Source organism: Candoia aspera, chromosome 18 (assembly GCF_035149785.1).
Source record: "Candoia aspera isolate rCanAsp1 chromosome 18, rCanAsp1.hap2, whole genome shotgun sequence".
Classification (NCBI taxonomy): Eukaryota; Metazoa; Chordata; class Lepidosauria; order Squamata; family Boidae; genus Candoia; species Candoia aspera.
The window spans coordinates 3,430,335-3,454,772 of NC_086170.1; the positions used below are offsets into that span (position 1 = coordinate 3,430,335).

The 24,438-nt window shown below is 50.1% G+C and overlaps 2 protein-coding genes across 2 annotated transcripts in view; one reads left to right on the forward strand and one right to left on the reverse strand.

Annotated features, from left to right (window-relative positions):
- The window catches only part of NOC2L (NOC2 like nucleolar associated transcriptional repressor), a 32,483-nt gene extending 28,827 nt beyond the window's left edge, over positions 1 to 3,656 (reverse strand). Inside the window, exons 1-5 of the mRNA XM_063317607.1 lie at positions 3,464 to 3,656; positions 2,567 to 2,741; positions 2,204 to 2,314; positions 1,571 to 1,691; positions 1,094 to 1,184 (exon numbers count right to left, since the gene is read on the reverse strand). Coding sequence (XP_063173677.1) covers positions 1,094 to 1,184; positions 1,571 to 1,691; positions 2,204 to 2,233 — 242 coding nt within the window. The 5' untranslated portion in view covers positions 2,234 to 2,314; positions 2,567 to 2,741; positions 3,464 to 3,656. The remainder of the gene's footprint in view (positions 1 to 1,093; positions 1,185 to 1,570; positions 1,692 to 2,203; positions 2,315 to 2,566; positions 2,742 to 3,463) is intronic.
- A 3,697-nt stretch (positions 3,657 to 7,353) lies between these two features.
- Positions 7,354 to 23,486, forward strand: KLHL17 (kelch like family member 17). Its single transcript, XM_063317454.1, has 12 exons — positions 7,354 to 7,383; positions 12,287 to 12,546; positions 14,346 to 14,467; positions 14,831 to 15,052; positions 15,415 to 15,531; positions 16,420 to 16,633; positions 17,622 to 17,766; positions 19,290 to 19,457; positions 20,857 to 20,945; positions 21,332 to 21,405; positions 21,642 to 21,823; positions 22,877 to 23,486. Exons 2-12 carry the CDS (start codon positions 12,336 to 12,338, stop codon positions 23,103 to 23,105), a joined length of 1,773 nt encoding a protein of 590 aa, XP_063173524.1. The 5' UTR covers positions 7,354 to 7,383; positions 12,287 to 12,335; the 3' UTR covers positions 23,106 to 23,486.
- Positions 23,487 to 24,438: the final 952 nt, after the last annotated feature.

Consider the following 24,438-nt stretch of genomic DNA (forward strand, 5'->3'; position numbering starts at 1 on the left):
GGCTTTCTCCAGTTCGGAAACTCAGCCAAAGATAGCTGTGAGCCGAGCTCACACGCAAAATGTACCATCATCCAAACCACTGGTGCCCATGATGCCAGGCAGATCAGATCGCTGCAAATCATCACCCGCCCCAGCTAGAAAGGATTAATTGTACCCTTGCTAACCAGCTGCTTGCCTTTGCTGTCTGAACGGAAAATTTGACGCTGACCCCGTTTGACTATCAAATGTCCTAAATTTAGCTCTTTTGAGAATTATTCTCCAGTGTTTTGGTTGTCCTGGGATTGTAATGCAGTTGAAATACTGCGAGATGGACTGTACCCTTGTCTCAACACCAACTATCGTTTGCTTGTCCTGGGAATCAGATTAATTCATTTTCTGCCTCTGCCCAGGATACTGAATTGTAAACTGAATTCACACTCGACACACCAGGCCACAGAAAATTCAAATTAAAGCTAACCAACTTATCAGGTTGTGTCAATAAAGCTGCTGCAGCTTTAAACAGAACTAGCCTGTTGGGTGAATAAGCCTAAGAGGCATTTTCTTCTGCGTCTCCTCCTGGGGAATTTGTGCTCATATGTTTCTGCACCTCCTTTGACACCAGAGCTGAACCTTAACAACGGAAACCACATTAAATCATGATCACTTGGGAAGGATTATGGCATTTGGTTCCAAGCAAATAGAGTTGACAAGGCTTTTTAGAACTTCAGTTCGATTTTTGTAGGATTTATTTTGGACTGTTGTTTTAGGACTCTTGGGTTTCCACCGCTCGTTTCAAAAAGAGCAGTCCTGAAGGTCCAGATTCAATTTCAAAAGCTAAGCATGATTTATTTCATTATTACTCACTGCTTATTTCATAAATAAATAGATGCTTCAACGCCTGCCACATTAGGGACTTAATGTGGCTTTTTAGAAAACTAGACAAAGAATTTTATTTTTTTAAAATTAATAGTTAATGACAACTCTGCTCAGAGGGGATAAAAAAAATGACCCTCAGGAATTGAAGGAACAGTCTTTCGCATGGTGGCAATTCACAGGCCGGACAAATAAAAGGTAAATAAATGCAAACCCCAAAAGAATAGAATTATCAACTTACTTTGATCTGTTTTTCGCAGGTTTCACCTGAAGCAATCTCTGCAGCAGGACAAAGAGGTCACGGACACAGAAGGAGACGAGCACGTTGAAGACTAAGCGGGAGGTGAAAAAACAGAGGCATTTCGTAAATGAATTTAGTAATCATGAGGGATGCCCTCTTTTATATACACGTAACTCAAAGCGATGGGGTTTACACGTGGCCCTAAACTTGAATTCAGTTTGCTTGGTTTTGGTTAAGTACCTTTTGTGAACACAATCAAGTTATAGTTTATGACTTGGTACTACCCAGAGCCACCCTGGAGTTGAGCGGTGTCTAAATCTAATGAAATAAACAAATAAATAGTATGTGTGTGAACCCACAACTTAAGCATGAAGACCTACTAAAAAGAAACCATGACTTAGTGCAAAGTGTAAACAAAGGCAGGGCGTGCTCACTTTTCCCTGTTGTTTCTGCAAAATTCAGCTCTTGCAGATTTACCTGCGCTGTCTGTGACTTTGAACTTGCCAGAATCCGGCCCTGCCGATTCCCCTTTGGCGGTGACCACGCAGGCTTTGAAGGCCTGAGCGATCTCATGGAACAGCCGAGGCGAGAGTTTCCTCTGAGTGGGGAAAAAAAGTAAAAAAGGAAGGAGGTCATTACAGCAAAATTGGGAGAAACCACCACTGCCATTAGCTGAGAAATGGGGCAAAGGCAGAAAACACCTTCAGCAAATGGAGAGTCTGTCTGTCTATCAGTCATCTTGGCTACAACAGATACCAATACCAAGAGGAGCAGAACATTTTTTTTTTTCAAAGCTGTTCATACAGGGAATTGTTTGATTATAATGAAACCCGGTCAGTGTTCATTGAAATTGTGTAAAACTTTACATACGTGTACGAAAACCCTCACATTTTTTATATGAATACTTTTTGCTGTTCTGCTTCCCCCCCCGCTTTCTATTTTTTTTCCCTGTTCTGTTCAATTAAACAAAAGCATGTTACGTACATTAGAAGCGAGAGAGAGAGAGAAAAGCAATTTTATCCACCCGTTTAGGCAACGCCTTCCATCTTTAATCAGAATTATCTGCAGCTCCTAAAGGAATGTCGCTTTTTTAAAAAAGTTGTGTCTTACCTCTGCAGCTTCCTTCCACTGTTCCACCATTTTCAATGTCACTGTGATGAAGTCAAACTTTTTTCGCTTAATCGTTCTTTCTTCTTCCTCCTCCTCCTCATCCCTTGCTTCCTATCAACATTTTTTTTAAAGAAAATGGCATTAGCGCAAAGCTGGTGTCTTCAGGGACACAGTCATGCAATGTTCTTGGGAACAGAAAGAAATTGGTTTCTCTGGTCATTTTTTTTTCAAGCTTCTACAGTCCTGGAGTTTCATGGGAGATCCAAGCATCAGCCAAGCTGGATTATAATTAGCATCACAGCAAGCCAGGTGATTCCAGCTGCAAAGACATGCGTTGAGACATTTTGAAATTAAATTAATTACCTCTAATTTTTCAGGCAACACATGAAGGCCTTCCTCTTCATCAGAACTGTCGGAGTCATCAAAATTAAGCAGAGTCTTGTCATTTTCTTCCAGGAACTTGTAAAATTCTGGATCTCGTTCCTTTAGTCGAGAGAGCTGGTCTTTATGCTGCGAAGCATGGCCTTTATTTATTTTCCTGGACAGCAGGGAAGAGATTAAGGAATTTAACTCTTATTTTATTGTTCTAGAATTTTTAGGACATAAAGCATCTACAGCTGAGAATTCTTTAAATCTATGTATCCAGCCAGGGAGTATTTTAAACAAAATTGCTAACAAATCCTACAAATTCCACAGCTCTGGGTTGTTGCATCTACTTAAAAGAGAGATATAAGAGGGTTTGCTGCCTAGGAAGTGTGGACAAGAGTCCTGACCTTCAAAATTTTAATAGGAAGAAGTTGGCAGCAGAGCGCATTCGGTTCCTGGATGGTAGGCCTTGGGAGTACTGCCAAATGTACCAGGCGCATCTGAATGTAAGCTGAATTTCATTCCACTTTATTTAAATTAAACAAGGTTTATCTGACCGGTCTCTGCTCGTTAATGGAATCCTTTGCCTAGCTTTGCTTTAGAGCGGAGTTTCTGAACCTCGGCAACTTTAAGATGCGCGGACTTCGACTCCCAGAATCCCCCAGCCAGCAAGTCCACACATCTCACAGTTGCCGAGGTTCAGAAACCCTGCTTTAGAGGAAGCCCCTTCTCATTTCCTTCCAGGAAAGACAGTGGAGACAAGGCAAAGTTGGTCTGCTCTTATCCTCTGCTCATCTAAGAGCTTCAGTCAGCTCCCAAACTGAGATTCTAGGCACTCAGTTTAATAGCCACCATAAATAAATCTATATATCCATCCAAGTCACGGAAACTCACCTTTTCGCTGGTCTCAAATTACACCCTGGTTTCTTTTTGCTGTCAACCTTTGAAGGCAGCTTTCTACCCTCATCTTCCCCAGAATCTGGAGCATCTTCCACCGAATCCTCAGCCACATCGGAATCAAATCCAGAGGTTAAAAACTCATCCACACTCAAGTCACCCAGTTTTTTGCACCTGAAAAGGCAAGGCAAACAGATATAAAGGAGATTTTTAAAAACAAGACATCTTTTATTTTAACTGCTCTAATTTAGAAAGGCCAGAGTGTTATTATGATAGCCTAGTCTAGCTGCTTCCCCATCCAGCAAGTACAGGTAGTCCTCATTTAGCGACCACAATTGGGACTGGCAATTCAGCTGTTAAGCAAAGCAGTTGCTACATGAAACAGTGACTGTGATCTTACTTCAGCTTTCCTTTGCTTTACAGACCTCCTGTAGACCTTCATCAGTATTGTAACTGCAAATAGTCACTAAACGAGGCAGTCAGTAAATGAGGATTACCTGTATGCTGGACCCTCATCTCCAACTTTGCTAGTGAAGTTAACGCTATTTGCACTGCTGCTTTAAGTCCTGTAAATGAGAAAATCTCAGGCAACCAGAACAAATCAGAGTTCCCCTGAGGACCTCAAAGTAAAGTTCAGGGTTTAACATTATTTAATTCTTGATTTTTGAAGAAAAAGAGAAACGGTTTAAAAAATTATTAAAACCACACAAAAGAAATGAGTAATCACAGATGCCAAAGCATAGTATAAAAAGTAACAATTAGTGGGGGGGGAGAAGAGGAGGCTACTAGAATGCTTTTTTCCTATTTTTTTTTTCTTTTTCTTTTCCCCTTTTGTTTTGCCTTAATTTTTTATGACCCAATTTCCACTTCAATCTTCGCTGTAGCGTGAAGTTTATTTTGTGTGTGTATATGGATTCTTTCCCTCTTTCCTTGTTTTTGCTTTGTTTGTTTTGCTAAATAAACATACATTTTTACAAAGAAAAAACAGATCGTACAAGTGTGCAATCTTCTGGAAAGGAACTAAATAATGGGAAAGCGGGTGAGGAAAAAGGGAACCCAGACGGGGAGCAAAAGGGATCCCTCACTCCTTGGGGCCCCAAAATAAACCATACTGATAATTAAAAAAAGAGTTTTCTATGGCCATCCATCTCACAATAACTGGGAGGCTAATACAACAGAAAACTCCAAATATTATGCCAACACAACAAACACACTGTCACAATTTAAGGCTCTGTTAATAGCTTTGCTTTAATTGTATGCCATGCAGAGTCAGATCCATGAGATGGGCGGCTATATAAATCTGATAAATATAATATAAATATAATATAAATATAAAATAATATAACAGAGGGCAAAAGCTCACCAACAAATCCTGGACTACTTCATAATTTCTAAGTAATTATCTACAATTTATAAACTATTTACAACGATGCATTAGGAGGGAGGCACTGTTACTGGCATGCTTCTACGGAGTTTCCAATCCCATTTAACTGCCCAGAGTCACAGCGGGGGCTAAATAAATAAAAATAAATGAAACAAAACCATTAGGGTTTACTCCTCTCAAACACCTCTTCAAAACTGTTCCATTCCCTAAACTCAATTCCCCCAAAGTGTCCAGAAGTTCTCAGATCCACAAATTATAGCAACAGATTTTAAAAAAAAACAGGTATTTCTGCATTTCTAAATCAGGTAATGATTTGGGGCTCCCAAAACTGAACAGGAAGGGAGGAAAAAATACAGGAAATGGCCTTTTAGCCCAGTTTATCAAGGCGGCCAAGGAAGGGTTTAGGCCCCACAGCTCCCTGTGGAGAAAAATCACATTAAAATGTCGAAAACACCTTTCTGCTTGACCTTTCCCTCAGCTGGAGTTATCTCCCAGTATTCAAAGCCCACCAGTTCACGTTATTTTTTTAAAAAATCATTTAATTTTACATTGAAAATTCAGCCCATTCAGAAGAAACCGCAAAGGTTTGATTCCAACCGGCTCCCAATTAAGCCCCACCTGTGGGTTTCAGGGTAAAACCTCCAGGTGTTGCTCATTTCCCAATTACTCCTCCCCAGCAAGTTTGGATGAGGCAGGCGAGGTTGAGGGACAAGCGTTATAAAGTGATTTTAACCAGCCTTAATGGAACTTTGCATCGCGGCTGTTGCTGTGCAAGAAACAAATAAATGTGCTTGCAGGTTTATTTCTGGCTACCCAGCCATTTTATCTCTGAATATTTGCTTGCCAAAGATTGAGTTTTATAGGCTGCAGCGTCCTTTGAAAGCAAGCCAGGCGACTCGGAGAACGATATTCTCCAGCTATATTTAACCCTCCCGTGATAATATCTACTATTCTCAGAAGTTTAAAAAGGCAGCTCGAGTCAATCCTCCGCCCAATCCCCCGCCAGGCCTAGCCTTTTAAAAAAAGGTTGATTCACTAACGGGAATTCTCTGCTGTGTCGCATGCAGGATAGTTTGCCCGTCGCGCGGCGCGTTGCGTGCAACGCCGACTGGGAAGAGGCAACGCCACGCGTCCCCGCGTTACGGGGCTCACTCACACGAGCGCGCCGTACACGCGACGGGCAGGGCGCCTCGCCTTCCCACCTCGGGGGAGACGGGACGTGGCACGCCGCGCGCCCCTGAGAGCGGACCCCGACCGCTGCAACGCAGTGCAACCCCTTCTTCGGTGTGCGACCGATTTTGAGCCGACCGCGGGAGACCCGGGGAGGAAGCCGGCCCAGCCCCGCGACCCTCCCCGGCTGGGGGCGGCCCGGCCACGCCGCCCGAGCCCCGCACCCCCCGCCTCCTTGCACCGCCCGGGCGCGCGCGGACGCCCGCTTGCCCGGGGCTCCCTGCCCGGCGCGCGCCGCCCGGCTTTGCAAGCGCCTGACCTGTCCGCGGCGGCGGCCATGCGGGCGGCGCTTCCCTCCGCAGCTGCAGCAACGTGGGAACGGGCACTTCCTCTCCCAGAATGCAACGGAGCAGCGAGGAGGGGGAGGCGCCCAGCCGAGCCGGCCGGGTTGGCTTTGAGGTTCACGGGCGGGAGCGGCAACCCGGCGCGGAGGCTGCGCGTCCCTGCAGGAGCCGGCGCCCGCGGGCGCCCGAGCCAGAGACGGGGAGCTGCGGGGGAGGGGGCCGCCCCAGGAGGCACCGTCTGCAACCGAGTTTGCACGTCCGAGTCTGCCTCCCTGCGGGGCCAAACCCCGTCTCGCCGCTCGTCTGAACGCACCAGGACTGCACGGCGCCCGCCTATCCCGGGCAGGGCGGAGGGGCAGAGTCCTCCCCCGGGACGCCACGGCCTCCTCCCGCCCAGCGTCCGGATCCGCGGGGGCGGCGCCGGCGGGGCGTCTCGGGGCTTGCCCGACCCGGGCCGACTGACGCCGCGGTGGGCTGGGGCTGCGCGACCCGCCGGCTGTCATCTGCGACCCTCCCGGGCGACATTCCCACGAAACTCGCGGGCGGCGCTGGGGCGAAGCGGGCTCTCCGCGGGGGCTCGCGGAGGGGCGCCCCGAAGATCTCGTCCGCGCAGACTTCGGCCCCGAAGCGCGGCGCTGGGGAGCCTTCGCTGTGCCCGCCGCCGCCCCGCAGGGACTGGCATCGCGGGCCGGCCGCGGCGAGATCCCGTGCCCGTGCCCGTGCCCGGCGCGGCGGCGGCCGGCGGCGAATTGCGGGGCGGGCGGCGACTGGACACACAGCGGCCCGCCGGAGCGCCCCGGTCTGCTCGCCGTGTGAACGGGGGAGGGGGCGGAGCGGGGGAAAAGCCGACGCGATCCGGGTCTCCGAGCCGCGGAAGCGGCGGGCGAGGTCGGCCCCCCCTCGGGAACGCGCGTGTGCCCCGGGCGAGCCGCTGCGGCCGAGCCCGCCAGCCTGGAGAGCGAAGCGCCCGAGCGGGGAAGCCGCCGCCGCTGCTGCTCAGCCCTGGAGGTTTCCGCCGGGTGAGTCTCTGCGGGGAGGGGCTGGGGGGACGCTCGGGTGGAACAAAGGCAGCAGTCTGTGCGGGGGGGGCTGGGGGGACGCTTCCTCCCAGGGTTGTGTCTGTGTGGTGCGTGCCCCTTGCAAGGCTGCGGGGAGGCTCCCCCGGCATCCTTCCTCCCGCCTGTGCCCCGGAGGGGGACGGGGGGAGCGGGGGGATAAACCCGAGCCCCTCCAACGTGGGCTTGGGGGGATAAACCCGAGCCCCCCCCGGCCTGCAGCTCTCCTCGGCGTTGCGGAGGGCCCGCCGCGGTGCTCGGCGCTGCACCAAGGGAAGAATCCCGGGCGACGCGCCGGCTGCAGCGACCCGTCGCGGCGGGGGGAGAAGCCCCGCAGTGGGGGGGCCCGGGCGAGCGCGCAGAGCCCCCTGCCCCGCCGCTGGGGGGTTGGGGGGGAAGGAGGGAGGAAACGGGGGCCGCTTGCGCGTTGCGGCTGGGAGCCGAGAGGGGCGCCGGCCTCCCGGCTGGGGGGTCATTTAAGGTGACCGCTCGGGGCCAGTCGCCCCCCCCCCGCCACGCACCTGGCTGATTTTGCGAATTGCCGAGGAGCAAGTTTCTTCCAGGGGGGATGGAAACGGGGGGAGAGCAAGGGCGGGTCATGTCAACCCCTCCCAAGGAGGAGGAAGTCTGCAGTGCTGCTAGCGAGAACAGATCCCATTAATATAATAACAACAACGGTGCTTAGAGGTGGCAGGTCTAAGGAGCGGTTTTCCTGTCCCTCCTTAAATCTCTGCAAATAGGGTTTGTATCCCCCCCCCCCAAATACACAGCCTGGTTGCAGACACCGTGGGCCACTTCCAGATCTCTTGCGAGGGGTGGGGTGGGAGCTGTAAAGCGGGAGGTGGCGCTTTCTCGCTACCCCCCTTCTTTATTTCTGATGGTCCCCTCTCACCCCTCCCCTCCGTCCATTCACCTCTGTGTTCGTTCCTGCCCTTTGAAAATGGGCAGGGGGGGAGAGAGAAACGGGGAGACCAAGAAATGTGATGCTTCGTAGATCGGCTTGAACGGGGGGGTGCCTTGAGGCCTCTTTGGGGCCGATACTCTGAAAGCAGAGAGAGGGACGGGATGGAACTGAACCAGTGGGGGGGGGAGGAAAGTGCATCTAAATAAATAATGGCATCTGATGGGCTTGGGGTTTGACCTGAATTTTTACAGCTGCAGCCGCTGGCAGGAAGCGGAGTGGAGCGCAGATAGCCTTGGCGGATATCCTTTGGAGCTGGGCTTTTAAGGCGTCTCGGTGGCAGCTGAGCAGGAGGCAGGGTCACTCCTGGCCAGTTCATGCAGCAGCACCTTCTAGCTTTTCACAGACGATTTCGGAAATCTGCCTCTTTTCTCCCCCCCCCCCCCCCGCCACTTCCTACCTCTTGTCTTGCTGGGCTTAAGGCCCCTCCGCCCTGAATCCTTTGAACGCGGGAGAGGAACCAGACAGCAGAGCCCCCCAATATTGCAGCGCCATCCAGCGCTGATGTAAATGGGCGCTCTCACAACCCCAGGCAATTCCTGTTGCATCTCTGCAGGAGTTCAGGACCAGGGAGGGTTTCTGTGGTGCACCCGAAGGAGTTGCTGCTCCCTTATCCGAGAAGGGCATGTTCAGGGGTATCCTGGCTCTGAACTGGCTTTCAGTCCAACCTGCCTCTACCAGGCGGATCAGCGTGTGGGAGCGGTCACGCCCAGGGCAAAGACGCTAAATGGAGCGCTTAATCTCTAGTGGTCCACCTTGGTTCTGAACCAGGGATTTGGACAACCGGGGACAATCTGTGGTGCCTTACGAGCTATAGTCTCGCATTTCTGGGCCGTTTCTGCTGGCAGATTCCCCACTTCTCCAAACAGGGTTGCCCTTGATGAACTTCAGCCACGCAGGGGGTTCGGGCAGAGGCTCCGTTCAGCACTTCAGACCTGGGAGCACCTTGGAGGTCATCCAGTCCACCCCCTCCCTCAATACTCCTAAACAATTTGACGGAGTAAGTGGCAGAAAGCACCCCAATAAAACAGGGGCCGCTGGAGAATTTCCAGGGCTGTAGCCAGCTATATTCAGAAGGGATGTTGATTCACCGATATTTATTCACCAATTTGCTTGGAATTTTCCCGTTTATTTTTGTGCAAATTAGTGGTTTATTCTGGCTTCATTTGTGTTCCTTTTTCCCTGGAAGCTCACGGGGGCAAACATGGAGAATCTCTTGTTTTCACCCCAGCCCTGTCATGTTCCCAAAGTCACCCAGCTCAGCTACAGGGCTAGGGGGAGGCTCCAGTCAGAGTCTCCCCAGTCCAACACGGTTACCACTACAATATTGTGGTTTGATGGGAAGTAACTTACACCGAATTTAAATTAAGTTCATCTTAGGTTTTTGTCCAGGCCTTTCTAGGAATGGCCTCAGCAAGGCCACTTAAGGATCTTGGCCTGAAAAAAGTTGTACAACCCTGTTTTGGAGCAGTGGGAATAACAAAGAGAGAAAGGGAAAAAGTCTTCTTTACAAGGGGTCTACAGTTCCAGTGAGTTTCTTCCAAGCTCCAAATGTGGTCGTATAACCAAGAACTAACCAAACAATTCCAGCTGTCTGAAGGAAGGGAAAAGAGGAGAGAGGGGTTTTTTTTCCAGCTACATTTTATACTGGCTCAATTGTCTTTCTAAAGTCTTGATGGCCTTTAGGGTAGCTGGGGACATTAAAAATCTGGGGAGGAAAAAAAGAAGTAAACTCAAGCAGGAATTTTATAGTCAACAATCCAGCTTAGCAACGGTGCAACAGGAGTCACAATTAAATCACCTCGGGGTGTGAGTTTGAGCGCTGTTTAAAACCATGGCCAAGCGGGCCTGTTCGCATGACGCAGAATATTGGGGAAAGGGCATCTGGTTTTGCTGCCAATTCCCCCACACCCCACACCCTTTGGGTCAGATTCTATCTTGCAAGCATGGGGAGACGCTGCCCCCCCTGCCCCCCCCCAGGCCAGGCATGCAAATGCTGCATTGGGCTTTGATGCTGTGTCACAATCTCTGGATCAAGCGGGTGTGAGGTGGTTTTCTTAACCGTCCTTTGACACGTCAGGCAGAATCTTACAGCTGTTTTCGGAAGCTACCTGCACTGGCAGCAGATTAATCTTGGGCTTTGCGTCATGTTCTTTTTAACAACTTGGGCTATTTTTAGGTGAGCTGGAGGGCTAGAAAAGCGAGACAGCACTGGAGGAGGACCCGCTCCCTTCAAAAATGAGGTGGGAGCTTTCTCCCAGCGGGAGTCGTTGAAGAAACGCGGTGGAAAAGATCACGGCAAAACTTGGCTAATCTGAAATGGGGGGCTAGAAAGGGCAGCGTATTCCCAGTGTGCCTCTGAGCATGGGTAGAGTCCATGCTCCCTCACCGGTGGCTGCAGGCTGAGCCAAGCATTTCAAGGACAAGCCGGGGTGCCCCCTTTGTGGCAGTTGCCTCCTAAACTTTGATATAATTTTAAGTTTCCCATTCTTTTCTGTGCTTGGCGATATTTCAGAGGAGATGAAGGGGGCCTTAGGTGAGACAGGTCAGGTGAGGTGAGCAGGTGAGACAGTGGTATGTAAGTAGGTTAAAGAAATGGGTTCAGTACCTTGGAGAGCTCCCAAAGGCAGAGATGTTGATCTTCTGAACGAATGAATGAATCCACCCTTCTGTTCCCCAGCTTAACCTTCATGGTTACATTCTGGCATAGTTGCGTCTGGCCAGGATGATCCTTGATGCCTTGAACTCCAATCAGAAGCACAGATAACTGGATGGTTACTGGGGCAATTTGGGCCTTCTTCCTAGAACAAAACACAGCAGAAAGACTCTGACAAAGGCTGGCCCGTAATCGGTCGTCTCCTAACCTAGAATTTGTGTGAATTGCTCCAGAGTGTGGGAAACCCAGTTATTATGTCCTTGCAGTCCAATTGCTGCAAGGAGGAGGGGGCCATGGTCTGGCCTCCCCAAGGAAATAATTATACCTTGAGCTTTTCCTGCCACGTCCTTGGCAAACATTAATTACCTAGCCCGCCATGCATTCAGCCTCCCCCCCCCCCGCCGCTATTGTGAATGCCACAGACGCTCTTGCACGATCGACAGTCGTGTGGGTGGCTCTCCGGATCCACTTCCGTGCAGTCGGCGCGCATTCCAGATGAAGATGGGAGTTCCCTCTCCTCCCTCGCAGGGAGCTCTCAGCGCTGCTATTTTGGGCTTTTTCTCTGCCAAGAGGCTTAAAACCCACACTGCCTGGCACCCATCTGTCAGTCGGGGTAGCGAGGGAAGAGGGGCCCTGGGGGGAGGGGCTGATTTTCCTTCCCTCCCCACTTTGATGCTACTGCCTGCTCTTCAGCAAATTCACACCCCGCTTTTTGCCAGCATAAGCAAAAAGGGATTCCTTTCCCCAGCTGGTTATTTTTAGTTGCGTGGTGCCCCTTGAAGACAGCGGGGTGTAGATGTTTGGGAAGGGTCTGAGGCCTGGGCAGGATGGTGCATCTGACTTAGCACCAGAATGCAAGCATGGGTGGATCTAGAGCGAACCTGTTGGGTTCTTTTTCGCGATTATTATTATTATCATTATTATTATTAGCAGAGCACCCGTCCTTGTGCTCCAGTGGGGTGTGGCAATATGGTCTGGTTGCTGTTTGTGGAGCAGGAGGTCAAAGGGATGTTGTTGTTGTTGTTGTTATTTGGGCATCCTGCTTCCTGCTCGCCTTGCATTTTTCCAATTTAATCCATCTATATAAAGGTATTGAATGGCCTGCTTTTAGTTCAGGAGCATTCTTTGCCTAAAACGTGTGGGGGGGTATTTATTCCGGCATATCCCAGTTGCCATCCAAGGTCGCCCTTTCGGATGAGCTGGCCAAGAAGAATTCAGTAGAAGTTGTAACTTCGCTCTAATCTCTGCAGAGAGGCTGAACGGGCGTTGCCGCGAGCCAGGAGCGAGCCGGCTGCCGCCATGGAGAACGGGGTGCAGCTCCTGAACCGGGATGGCCACAGCATCTCCCACAATTCCAAGCGGCACTACCACGACGCCTTCGTCTGCATGAACCGCATGCGGCAGCGTGGCCTCCTCTGCGACATTGTGCTGCACGTGGCAGCCAAGGAGATCAAGGCGCACAAGGTGGTGCTGGCCTCCTGCAGCCCCTATTTCCACGCCATGTTCACAAGCAAGTATCCGTGGCGGGGGGGCTCTCCTCCTCGTGGGTAAACTCGGGGCTGTGTCTAACCAAAATCCAGCAGCAAGCTCGTACTAGGGACATTCTGCGACCTGTGCCGTTCCTGCAACTAAGATTGCATTTATTTAATTTGTCAGATTTATAACTGGCCTCTTCTCCAAGGGCAATGAGATTACAGGTAGTCCTCGACTTACGACCATTCATTTGGTGACCGTTGGAAGTTACGGTGGTGCTGAAAAAAGTGATTTGTGACCGGGCCTCGCGCTTACGACTGTCCCAGCATCCCTGAGGTCACATGATCAAAATTCGGGCGCTTGGCAACTGGCATGTATATACGATGGTTGCAGCATCCCAGGGTCATGGGATCACCATTTGCAACCTTCCCAGCCAGCTTCCAACAAGCAATGTCAATGGGGGAAGCCAGATTCACTTAACAACCGCGGTGATTCACTTAATGACCGTGGCAAAAATCGTCATAAAGTTGGGCATGACTCATTTAACAAGTGCCTTGCTTAGCAGTGGGAGTTCCAGTCCCAATTGTGGGCATACAGTTATTGTTGGCCTGCTGGGTTTATTCTTGGCACCCATTCTAGGTTTTTAGGTTGGGTAAGATGGGTGGGTGGCTGTATAGATTGGTACCATCATCACCATCTTCTATGCAGCATCCCCTCTTCCAGCTTCTGTGGCTGAGCAGGGACAAGTAGAATTTGGCCCTCCCCGCTCCTAATCTAACACCTCCACCACATCACAGTGGCACCTTAAGTTTTGCAACATATTCTCCTTTTGAGATTTCCCTTTTTAAAGTCAATCTGCAGCAAGATGACTCAATCAGAGGCTTTGCATAAGATGTTTTGTCAAAGAGGACGCACGGGATGAAGATCCCTGTAAGGAAGATGATACTCTGAAGATAGTTTCCACTTCTGAAACCCTTGGGGGTTCCCTAAACTTGGTGATGCCTCCACTGTCTGCAAGAATATTTTTCCTTTAGCGGTAATTCTTTATCTGTCTTCGGATATTGAAGGTGGATAGACTTTACACGTTTTATTCTGGATGGCAAATGCATCCATCTACATCTATTATCTTGGCTAATCTGTTCCAAACATTCATGGCTTTTGCATTTAAATAAACAGAGAAACCTTCTGAATGTCTTAAAATCATTCACACTCCTTTCAAACTCATCAGTGAGCCAGCCAGGTCAATCAGTTAGCAGCCCTCCTCAGAAAGGAATGCTTGAAAAATCTCTCTTTTTTTAAAATTACGAGCCGTGTTGTCCTGGAGATTGCACCTTTAGACCTGTTGTTCTTGCCATCTTTTATCTTCTTTTTAAAAAATGGTTTTATTAACAGTTCCCAGAGTCAGGCAGCATGCGGGTTTGATAAATACATAATGGGGTGGGGAAAACGGGTGCCAAGAATTCAACTGGGGGAGAACTAGAAGTCCTGGAAGAGAGACCGAGGGCATTGAGAAGAAGGGGTCAAGGGGAGGGTCTCGCTTTCGAGCGCCCAGAGTGGTGTCTCCCGGAAGGTCACACAGCAATTTGGGACACAAAACCAGAGCTCTGAAGCTGTAAGAACGTCCTCCTGAATGTGCGAACAGGTTCCGAATGGTCAAAGCAGGTCAGTCGTGAAGCTGGGTCGTGGGTGAGCTCAGGTGGAAGCTGGCCAATGCTTTTGACCTAAATGACCATTCTGGCTCTGCCCGAGCTACAGACTTGGCTTCTTCTCCGGCCCCGATGGAGGCCCGATGCAGGTCACCAGAAATCCATGCAGGTTATCTCTTTGTTGCCGTAGATGAGATGAGCGAAAGCCGCCAGACCCATGTCACGCTCCATGACATCGATCCGCAGGCTCTGGAGCAACTGGTCCAGTATGCCTACACTGCTGAGATTGTGGTGGGAGAAGGGAACGTCCAGGTAAGGCCGCGCGGGGCAGGGTCCCCCTTGGGTTTCCATGGATCTACCCAGCAACCCTATTTTGGAAGAGTCACGTTCAAGGATGCCCGTAAAAAAAGAAAGGGGTCCTACTGTTAGGCAGAGAAGGAAGGTGGGTGCCGTGCAATGTTGTTCAAAGTAAGCAGCAAGATCGCTTTAAAGCTCCAAGACTAGGGGTGGGAAAGGAGGAAGAAACAGGCCTATCATAACCACCACACCAGCCACGTAGTCCTGACTTTTGCCCAACCTGCAGGACAATATTTGCGATTTTACCGGAAGAGAAGCGGCTGGTCTGCGGAACTCCCAGCCACAAGAATGCAGCAAACGGCCTTCCTTTCTTTTCAGACGTTGCTTCCTGCAGCCAGCCTCCTGCAGCTGAACGGGGTGCGGGATGCCTGTTGCAAGTTCCTCTTGAGCCAGCTGGACCCCTCCAACTGTTTGGGCATCCGGGGTTTTGCAGACACGCACTCCTGCAGCGATCTCTTGAAATCGGCGCATAAGTACGTCTTGCAGCACTTTGTGGACGTCTCCAAGACAGAGGAATTTATGTTACTTCCTCTGAAGCAGGTGAGGGGTGGGGCATCCAGGTTGGGAAAAGGGATCCTGGAAGCCTAGTGGCCTTGTTGCTAAAAATAAACATTAAAAGGACCTGGATTTGGGTCTTTCTGCACTCCCCCCTGCCCAGAAAAATTTGGAAAGGTGAGAGCAATTCTCCCTTAGCGTTCTAGAGTGAGGGAAACCCGTTACTCAGAATTGTCTTTGTTCAAGCCAATTCCATCCTCTCGGAGGGAGACCCTGTGCTCAGAATTGGCTTTGTTTGAGCCAATTCCATCCTCTCAGAGGGAGACCCTTTGCTCGGAATTGGCATTGTTCGAGCCAATTCCATCTTTTCTATGTCCAAACATGCAGATGTTTCCTCCTGTTGGCAGGTGTTAGATCTCATCTCCAGCGACAGCCTCAACGTGCCTTCGGAAGAGGAAGTTTACCGAGCAGTGCTGAGCTGGGTGAAGCATGACGTGGACAGCAGGAAGCAGAATATCCCCCGAGTACGTGGCTTTCCAAGATGACTGTAAGCATTTGATGACAAGATGTATGCTCTGGAACTACCCTCCTGAGTCTCACGGCTCATCATGGGGGAGCCATTAATCCCTTCCTTAATGCTTACAAATACTGTGTCCTGTTTCTGGAGGAGTTTACCCTCCCCACTCTCCCCAAAATTCTGATTTTTTTTTTACGTGTCTTTTGCATGATTTCACATCAGAGGCCTTTCCCTGTTGTTTGGATCGTCCGTGCTTTTCCTGCACTGGCATCAAAAACAGGGCTTGAATCGATGGAACCAGAAACAACAATAAAATCAAAATCGAAGGCTCCCTGACCACCAGAGAGCCTCTAGCTGCTTTCAACCCACCTGCTCAACTTGCTGCCCCAGAGGGGTTGGATTACCCAGTCTGATTGTTCTTAGTCTGTTGGACCTTGGCTTGGTGCTGGCTGGGGATCTAGGGAGTTGTGATCCCCCCCCCAAGCTGTCCTAGATGTCGGACCCAGAAGCAGTTGAACGGTGCAAGTTGGTGTCTTTGCGCCCTTCTCCTAACCCTCTCTCCTGGTGCTTGTATTGCAGTTGCAGTTGGCAATGCTTCCCGAATCACAGAGCTGAAAGGTTACTCAAAGGTCATCTAGACTGACCCTCTTTCAATAGAGGGAGGTCTCCCTGGTGGAAACCCACCTTCTTCACGAAGCAGAATCTACTGCTTGGGAGTCTGATGTTTCTGTGGTTAAAGCTGCTCTTATTATCCTTAAGTTGTTTCTTACCCATAGCGCCACCGAGAATTAGTCTGGTCCATGCACGACGTGACAGGCCTCGGCGACCTCGCCCCTCGGCCTGGTTCCTTTCTGGAGTTTCATTCTTCCTCCCCTCCCACCTCCTTCCTTTTCAGCTCATGAAGTGTGTCCGTCTTCCCCTGCTAAGCCGGGACTTCTTGATGAGCAATGTTGACACTGAATTGCTGGTGCGTCACCATTCGGAGTGCAAAGACTTGCTGATTGAAGCCCTCAAGTACCATTTGATGCCTGAGCAGAGAGCGGTCCTGAGCAACAGCCGCACCCGTCCCCGGCGCTGTGAGGGGGCGAGCATGGTGCTCTTTGCTGTGGGTAAGGCCCAGATGAAGGAGTGGGAGGAGGTGAGGGCAGGAAGAGGGGGGACCACAGGCGGAAAGGACCTGCCAGCCTTGCGAGGTAGTCCAGACCAGAAGCGCACCCAGAAGTACTAGCTCTGAGTTGATCGTCAGGTTACGTTTAACAGAATCTTGCAAGCCTGAAAGTACCTCTCTCTCCCATCACCTTTACAGCCCAAGAAACGAGGGAGGGTCCCTTCTGAGATGCTTCCCACACCCCTTTCCTTCTGTGGGCTCAGCTGCCTCTTATCTGAGTCTGTGGCTCTTCCTCCGTCTCCCAAGGTCGTTCCCACAGACCGTTACAGGGCCAGACATGGAGCGCGGCGGACAGAAGTACAGACGCATCCCCTTTTCGCTTGCCTCTGGGATGGATTCCTTATTTCTGGAAAGGGGTAGAGTGGCATTCTTGAGGCTGTGCTTCCAAATGCAAGTGGGGTCAACCTCAAGGCCCCTTTCATTTAAAAGTTCACTGGGCACTTAGGGGCGAGGTGTCGAAGCTTCCAGGAGTCGCATTAAATTATGCTTGATTTGGGGACTGCCAGCAGGATAGACGGCATTCAAACCCCCACATAATCTAGCTTCACACAACATTAAATGGTTCTTAGTTTGGGGACTGCCCACTGGAAAAACAGCACTTAACCTCCCCCAGTAACCTAGATTCACACAACATTATTCTTGGTTTGGGGGCTTCCCGCTGGACAGGTAATAGAAAAGCAGATGATCTAGATTCAAATATACTCTTCATGCAACCAGCTCGCCTGAGTTCCTGAATAAACCCATTTTCTTTCCCTTGCGTGGGGTCTGCATGGCAGGTTAACCCGTTCCCTAACCCACATTGCGCCTTGTGGGATGATCTAACACAGTGTTTCTCAACCTTGGCAACTTTAAGATGGGTGGACTTCAACTCCCAGAATCCCCCAGCCTTACGAATCATGGCAATGTTTTTCCCACTCTCTCTCCGGCAGGCGGAGGCAGCCTTTTCGCGATCCATGGGGACTGTGAAGCCTACGACACGAGGACCGACCGCTGGCACATGGTTGCGTCTATGTCCACCCGCCGGGCCAGGGTGGGGGTTGCGGCAATTGGGAACAAGCTCTACGCCGTGGGGGGGTAAGGAGGACGCACCCACCGAGGAGGACTCTTTGCAGATGCCCCTTGAGCCTGTTCTTGTGGATATTTGAGTTGAATGGCTTGTGTGCGTGCAGAAAGGGTGATGAGGTGGGTGGTGAAAGAAAAAAGTGGGACCAACAGGGTCAACCCTACAGAAATATAAAGCGCTCAGTGAGGGGTTTTGGAAGAACGCAGAGGTCTCCGTGTCTAACAGGTCATCGCGCGGGCCTCCCTGGAGGGGCACGCCGAATACAGCGCAGCTCTGAGAAAGCCACTGGCTTTTCCTTACTGGGTGGAGAGCTACAGAGAGAAAAGGGGATGAAACAGGGAAGGCTCATAGTGGAAGTTATACGGTTGAAGCAAGAAGGTCTTTTAAACACCACCAGAAATAGGAGAGAAGGCATTTGGCCAGCTCCAAAGGGAAAGTGTTTGGTAAATTTCAGCTCAAGTGTGGGTGAGGGTCCGGACACTTGATCAGAACCTGGGCTAAGTTAGAAACTGAATTTCTTTAATCTTCTGGGCAGAATGAGAGCCGTCCGGGATGCTATTCCCTGCTGAGCCTCTTTGGATGTTGAGAAATTGCAGAAGACGCAAGAGTGTCACTGGATTAATCTGTGCATTTCTCTTCTAACATCTTGAGGCCCGCAGGGGCCAGCTAAGGATCAGCATGTAGAATTTAACAGAGTTGCAGAATTATAGAATTACGTCAGCTGTTCCAAATGAGTTGAGGGAGGGAGGGAGGGAGGGAGGGAGGGAGGGAGGGAGGAAGGAAGGAAGGAAGGAAGGAAGGAAGGAAGGAAGGAAGGAAGGAAAGAAAATGGATGGGCGGGTGAGTGGATGGATGGATGGATGGGATAGATACAAATGGATGGATGGATGGATACAAAAATGTTTGGATGGATGGATGGATGGATGCCCCGTCCTATATTTACCTCCCCCCGCCAGCAAATTGGGTATCAGTAGCATACCACTTTAGAACTTGATGAATAAAATCTGTCCTTGTAAAGACATTTTTAGTCAGGGGCTGTCAGTAAATCTTGTGGCAATGACTTCCACAAAATCCTTGAACTGCTGTGGAAAGCAGCACTTATTTTTTTGCTTGCTCGGAGTATCCTGCGTTAAGGAACCCCCTTCTTCCTTCGTTCCCTTTCCTCCAAACATCTTTCCCCGTGGATTTTTTTCCCCTAAGAAAAACGGGAGCAAATCTTTGCCACAGCAGATGGCAGCACTTAGCCAGCCTTGGCTGACCTCAGAAGCCAAAGCGCCAGGAAAGCCCAGCAGTGAGATAGATTGGGAAGTCGAGGCAGAAGGAAAACACCGTCTCAGAAGCCGGCAATGTCAAATCTTTTCCACGTTGCAACCAAGGACTGTGTGGAGATTGCCACTAAGGGTTGAACCCAACGTGCCGGGGCCATTCCACATCTCTGGTGTCTGGATAATATTCATCAGCCTTTTCTAATTCTCTTCCAAAGTTTTACCTTGCTGTTGTCATCCTTTTTTAAAAAAAAGGTCTCTCTCTACAGCTATGATGGAACGTCTGACTTGGCCACCGTAGAGTCGTATGACCCCGTCACCAACTCGTGGCAGACGGAGGTCTCCATGGGGACCAGACGGAGCTGCCTGGGGGTGGCAGCCCTGCATGGACTCCTCTATGCTGCGGGAGGCTACGATGGAGCATCCTGCCTGAACAGGTAAAGGGTACTTAAAAGCTCGGAGGACAGGACAGGTATCCCTGTCCCAGCCAAGCTCTTGGACCCTCTTCTCCAAAAAGCGTCATCATCAAAAACCGTCAAGGTGAATTTCGCTGCGGGTTAAACCGCTGAGCTGCTGAGCTTGCCGATTGGAAGGTCGGCGGTTCAAATCCGCGTGACGGGAGAGCTCCTGTTGCTAGTCCCAGCTCCTGCCAACCTAGCAGTTCGAAAACATGCAAATGGGAGTTGATTAATAGGCACCGCTTCGGCGGGCAGGTAATGGCGTTCCGTGTAGTCATGCCGGCCACGTGACCACAGAGGAAGTGTCTACGGACAAACGCTGGCTCTTCAGCTTTGAAACGGAGATGAGCACCGCCCCCTGGAGTCGGACACGACTGGACTTCATGTCAAGGGAAACCTTTTTAGGGGAGTGGGATGTGTTTAAGTCATCACCAAGTCATTTTGAGAGAAATATACAAAACAGAGAGAGGGGATCATGAATCATAGAAGAGGCAATGCTCTAAAATCCAGCTTTGGTCCCTAAGATGGGTCTTACACCTCAGTGACTCTCTTTGGGACAGCAGTTCATGTATTTATTTTGTTCTGCAGGACGTTGGTTTTTACAGACCTCCAAGTTGGTTTCAATTATGTCTCAGTGCTCTGCTAACTAACAGGAGATAGATATGGCCATTTTCATGATTGCAAAGAGAAGAAAAGCCAACTTGGAAGATCACCCATTCTCCTTCAGTTTTACAAAGATCTCTGAATTTGAACAAGCATTTTATTAAATGGAGTATTAAGGATTATTTAGACCAATGTTTCTCAACCTTAGCAACTTTAAAAGGTCTGGACCTCAACTCCCAGAATTCCCTAGCCAGCCATGCTGGCTGGGGAATTCTGGGAGTTGAAGTCCAGACATCTTAAAGTTGCTAAGGTTGAAAAACACTGCTTTAAACTTTTGGAATGTGTTTGGTTATATGTTTGATTCCTGTTTTTTATTCTGTTTTTTGTTTTTTCTCATTAATTGAAATGTTTGCAATTTGAGGGTGATCTGACTGGATATACATTGAAGATTAGCTTTGATTACTTTGTGACAAGATTTTTCTTCTTTTTTCTCTTGCTTTCCTTTTCTTTTTACGTATAAAAAAACCTTTGCAAGTTTGTTTTTAAAGCCCTGAGTTCTTAAGCAAACAAATCCATCAATTCAGCGAATAAGCAAAACTAAACAAAACGCTGCTTTAAGATAAGTCATGGATCTTTCAGTATATAATGAACTGGATCCAGCTGCCCCGCCCAAAATCATCCTTGTTACTTTCTGATCCTCCTGCTTTTTTAAAATGAAACCTCTCTTTGGTCCTCAGACCTACTGATTCTGTTCCTTTCTCTTGGTGTGTCCCAGTGCTGAAAGATACGATCCCCTAACAGGCACCTGGACCAGCATCACTGCTATGAGTACCAGGAGAAGATACGTCCGGGTAGCAACCTTAGGTAAGCCGACTTCTCGCGGAGTTTTCTTTAGCAAGATTTATTGAGAAGAACAAGATGCGGTTGCAGGAATCCCAGCAACCGAACTGTTTTTCAGTTTAGAATCAATACATCCCCAAGTACCTTAGGGTTGATTTTCTTTCTAACAGCCTTCCAAGATCTGACAAGAAGGCAGGTCTCCTCGCTGATAATGGGGAAGCTTGCAGCTGGCTGTTGACATTGTGTCTCCAGACCTTTTTTCAGTCTGGGAATCAGCCGGAAGGGCACCAGATTGGGGAAGGCTGGCAGCAGATGTTCAGTTCCTGCCTTTCTTGGGGTACCCAGATGCTGTGGATGGGATGCCTCTGTGTGAGCCCTCAGAGGTTGTCTTTTCTCCTCCTCCACTGCAGATGGCAACCTCTACGCCGTGGGAGGATACGACAGTTCATCGCACTTGGCGACCGTGGAGAAGTACGAGCCACAGGTAAAGGGGAAAAGGCAAAACGTGGGCCATGTTCTCCGACCTCCCCTCCCACTGGGGCGGCATGACCACTGAGGGAGAGGCGGAGGCTTGTGAGCGACACAGGAGGTAATATCCAAAGAAGCAACGGATCCTCAGGTGTGACTCTTGGCTCTCGAAAAAGGGGGAGAGGATTTTACGAAGCTGAACCACCCTTTTCTTTTTTCAAACTCTCCCCTTCTTTGCCTCTGCCCTGCCAGATCAACACGTGGACGCCCATTGCCAACATGCTCAGCCGCCGTAGTAGTGCGGGCGTGGCCGTCTTGGAAGGGATGCTGTACGTGGCTGGAGGGAACGACGGGACCAGTTGCCTTAATTCGGTGGAACGCTACAACCCCAAAACCAATACCTGGGAAAGCGTTGCCCCGATGAACATCCGGAGGTAGGGAGCGGGGCCCTGAAGGAAGTAGCATCCCAATGCTTGGGTTCTCTGGCTTTCCACCGAATCTGGGCCTGTGGAAATGTTGGAAGCGGGATCTCAAAACCTCAAACCCACCACTTTGACAGAAGTGGGTTGGGAAACAAATAGATCCTAAAGAGCAGGATCCTTGCAAGGCTGCTCATGGCCAGTAATCTAGTGTTGGCGTTTTGCGTTGGCCTATTACAACCATCGTACAGGTAGTCCTTGACTTAAGACCACAGTTGGGACTGGAACTTCCATTGCTAAGCGATGCAGTTGTTAAGTGAGTCGCGCCCAATTTTACGACCTTTTTTTGCCAGGGTTGTTAAGCAAATCACATGGTTCCCCACTGATTTTGCTTGTTGGGAACTGGCTGGGAGGGTCACAAATGGCGATCACGTGACCCCAGGACGCTGCAGCTGTTGTAATACATGCAGCTGTCAAGCACCTGGATTTTGATCACGTGACCGTGGGGATGCTGCCATGGTCGTAAGTGCGAGGACCGGTCATAAGTCACTTTTTTCAGTGCCGTCGTAACTTCAAACAGTTGTTAAACCAATGATCATAAGTCGAAAACTACCTGTAATTTTGATAACGTCACGGAAAACGTAGATGAAGCCGGGGGGAAATATTCTTGCTTTTCTTAGATAAAAGCAAGAACATCGAGACTCTGCTCCAAACACCACTAAATCTGAAACCCCCCATGACTGAACTACCGCCTATTAGGGGGATATAAAGAATGAGCATGAAGGCCATCTGAGGGTTTGCAAAACTGGGGGGGGAAGCTTTGGAGATTCTAAAAAAAACTGTCCACAGGATAGTTTCATAACTCCAAAGAAAAGCCAAGAGAGGAAGGCGGGCTGTGGCAGAGCCTAAAGCCACCTCTGCTTCGGGACATCCACCTCCAGTGAGTCCTGCAGGGTTAAGTTGCCCTCTGCGTAAGATCCAGCTGCTCGAGTTTTGCCCTGACCAGATGCAAAGATGCCTCGACGGCAAAAGCAGCTGTAATCCATGCTTTCCTCTTTGGTTTTCCAGAAGCACCCATGACTTGGTGGCCATGGAGGGCTGGCTCTACGCCGTCGGTGGGAACGATGGGAGTTCCAGTCTGAACTCCATTGAGAAGTACAACCCGCGGACCAACAAGTGGGTGGCGGCCTCGTGCATGTTCACCCGGCGTAGCAGCGTGGGCGTGGCAGTTCTGGAACTCCTCAACTTCCCACCCCCTTCCTCGCCCACCCTGTCGGTCTCCTCGACGAGTCTTTGACGAAGAACCCCGTCGTCCCTCGCCGCGAGCGGACTGCGGCGCCTGCCGGAGCGCGAAGCCGGCTTGGTCTGGCCCCTGCGGAAGCCGATCTCTGTGAAGGGCACGCTGCCCCAGGCTGTCACAGTCCAGGCACTTTCCCCGGGGGCCCGTTTTCGGCCAGCTTCGGAAAGAAATAATAGAGAAGAAGGAAGGGGAAACCAAGAACTCTCTGCACGTCCATCGTTGATTTCATCATAACTAGACCGATGCTGCCTGGTTCTCTTGGACCAGACTCAACCCCCTTCGAGTTCCACGGTTCGACGTGATTGCTGAATCCATCTCATGCAATGGGCTGAGACCAGCAGTGACAAAATCAAGATACGGGAACGAGCTAAGCCGACTATGCCGCGGAATCTAAGCTGTGAACGTCACAATTAGCCAAAAACTTCTTACCAAACCTACAGTATACTGTTTGAAGGTGAGGAGGTGAGGCCTCTCACCTTGGTGTCTATCGAAAGGGATGCCTTAACCAGAAACACAAACAGGGCTGAAATTATCGCAGGCTCTCCATGTCTTTCACATCTGTCAGCCAGGCCACCTGCCGCCGATTCAGACATCCCCTCGCCATCTTTTCCGGCACGTGTTCGGAGTCGGGGCCCTGGGGTTGCTTAGCTCCTCATCTGAACTGGGAAGAAATTGGTCAGAGTCGGTGCTTTTGTGAGTCCGCTGTAGATGGCACGGAGCGGATTTTATAGTTGTGTGTGTGGTCCCGGCATTTCCTTAATGGCTCGCCTTTGGTTTCCTTGCTGGCATTTGAACACTGAAGACGAGGGCCCTTTAAACTTATTTTTTTTAACACTTGCCAGCCAATCTGCTGTCTCCCCGCCTGCCTTCTCCCTATTTATTTACTTATTTATTATTTAAATTAGAGGGTTTGCAAGAAGGAAAATGGTGGGTGCAGTCTAGCGAAGTGATCGCCTGCTTGGAGAAAGCTTGTGAAAAATATTCTTGTGGATTAACCAAGGGAGGCTTAATAATACAGTCTCCTTTTTGAATGGACAGATTTGGCGTTCTGCATCTCATCTTCTTTGGCGCTACAGGAGGTCCAACACTCATTCCTCTGAGTGTGAAACTACATAATACTGCTGCGTAATGCAGATTTTGTTCTCAAAGCACTAACAAGGGAGTAAAAAGGATTCTTACGGAAGGCAACGTGGTGTCACTTCCTTGGGAAGGATGCTTTTTAAAGCAAGCAAATGCCCTAGCGTTTGAGGACATGCCTGGGAACGCCTGCAATGGTTTGCTGACCCAGCACTGAAATAAAACAAATGTTTTGAATTTGGACTACAATTGG

Coding starts and splice junctions, on each gene's coding strand:
- KLHL17 (XM_063317454.1), top strand. CDS start 12,336: ATGGAGAACGGGGTGCAGCTCCTGAACCGGGATGGCCACAGCATCTCC. Junction 15,532..16,419: donor GGAAGCAGAATATCCCCCGA/GTACGTGGCTTT, acceptor CTTCCTTTTCAG/CTCATGAAGTGTGTCCGTCT. Junction 16,634..17,621: donor CATGGTGCTCTTTGCTGTGG/GTAAGGCCCAGA, acceptor TCTCTCCGGCAG/GCGGAGGCAGCCTTTTCGCG.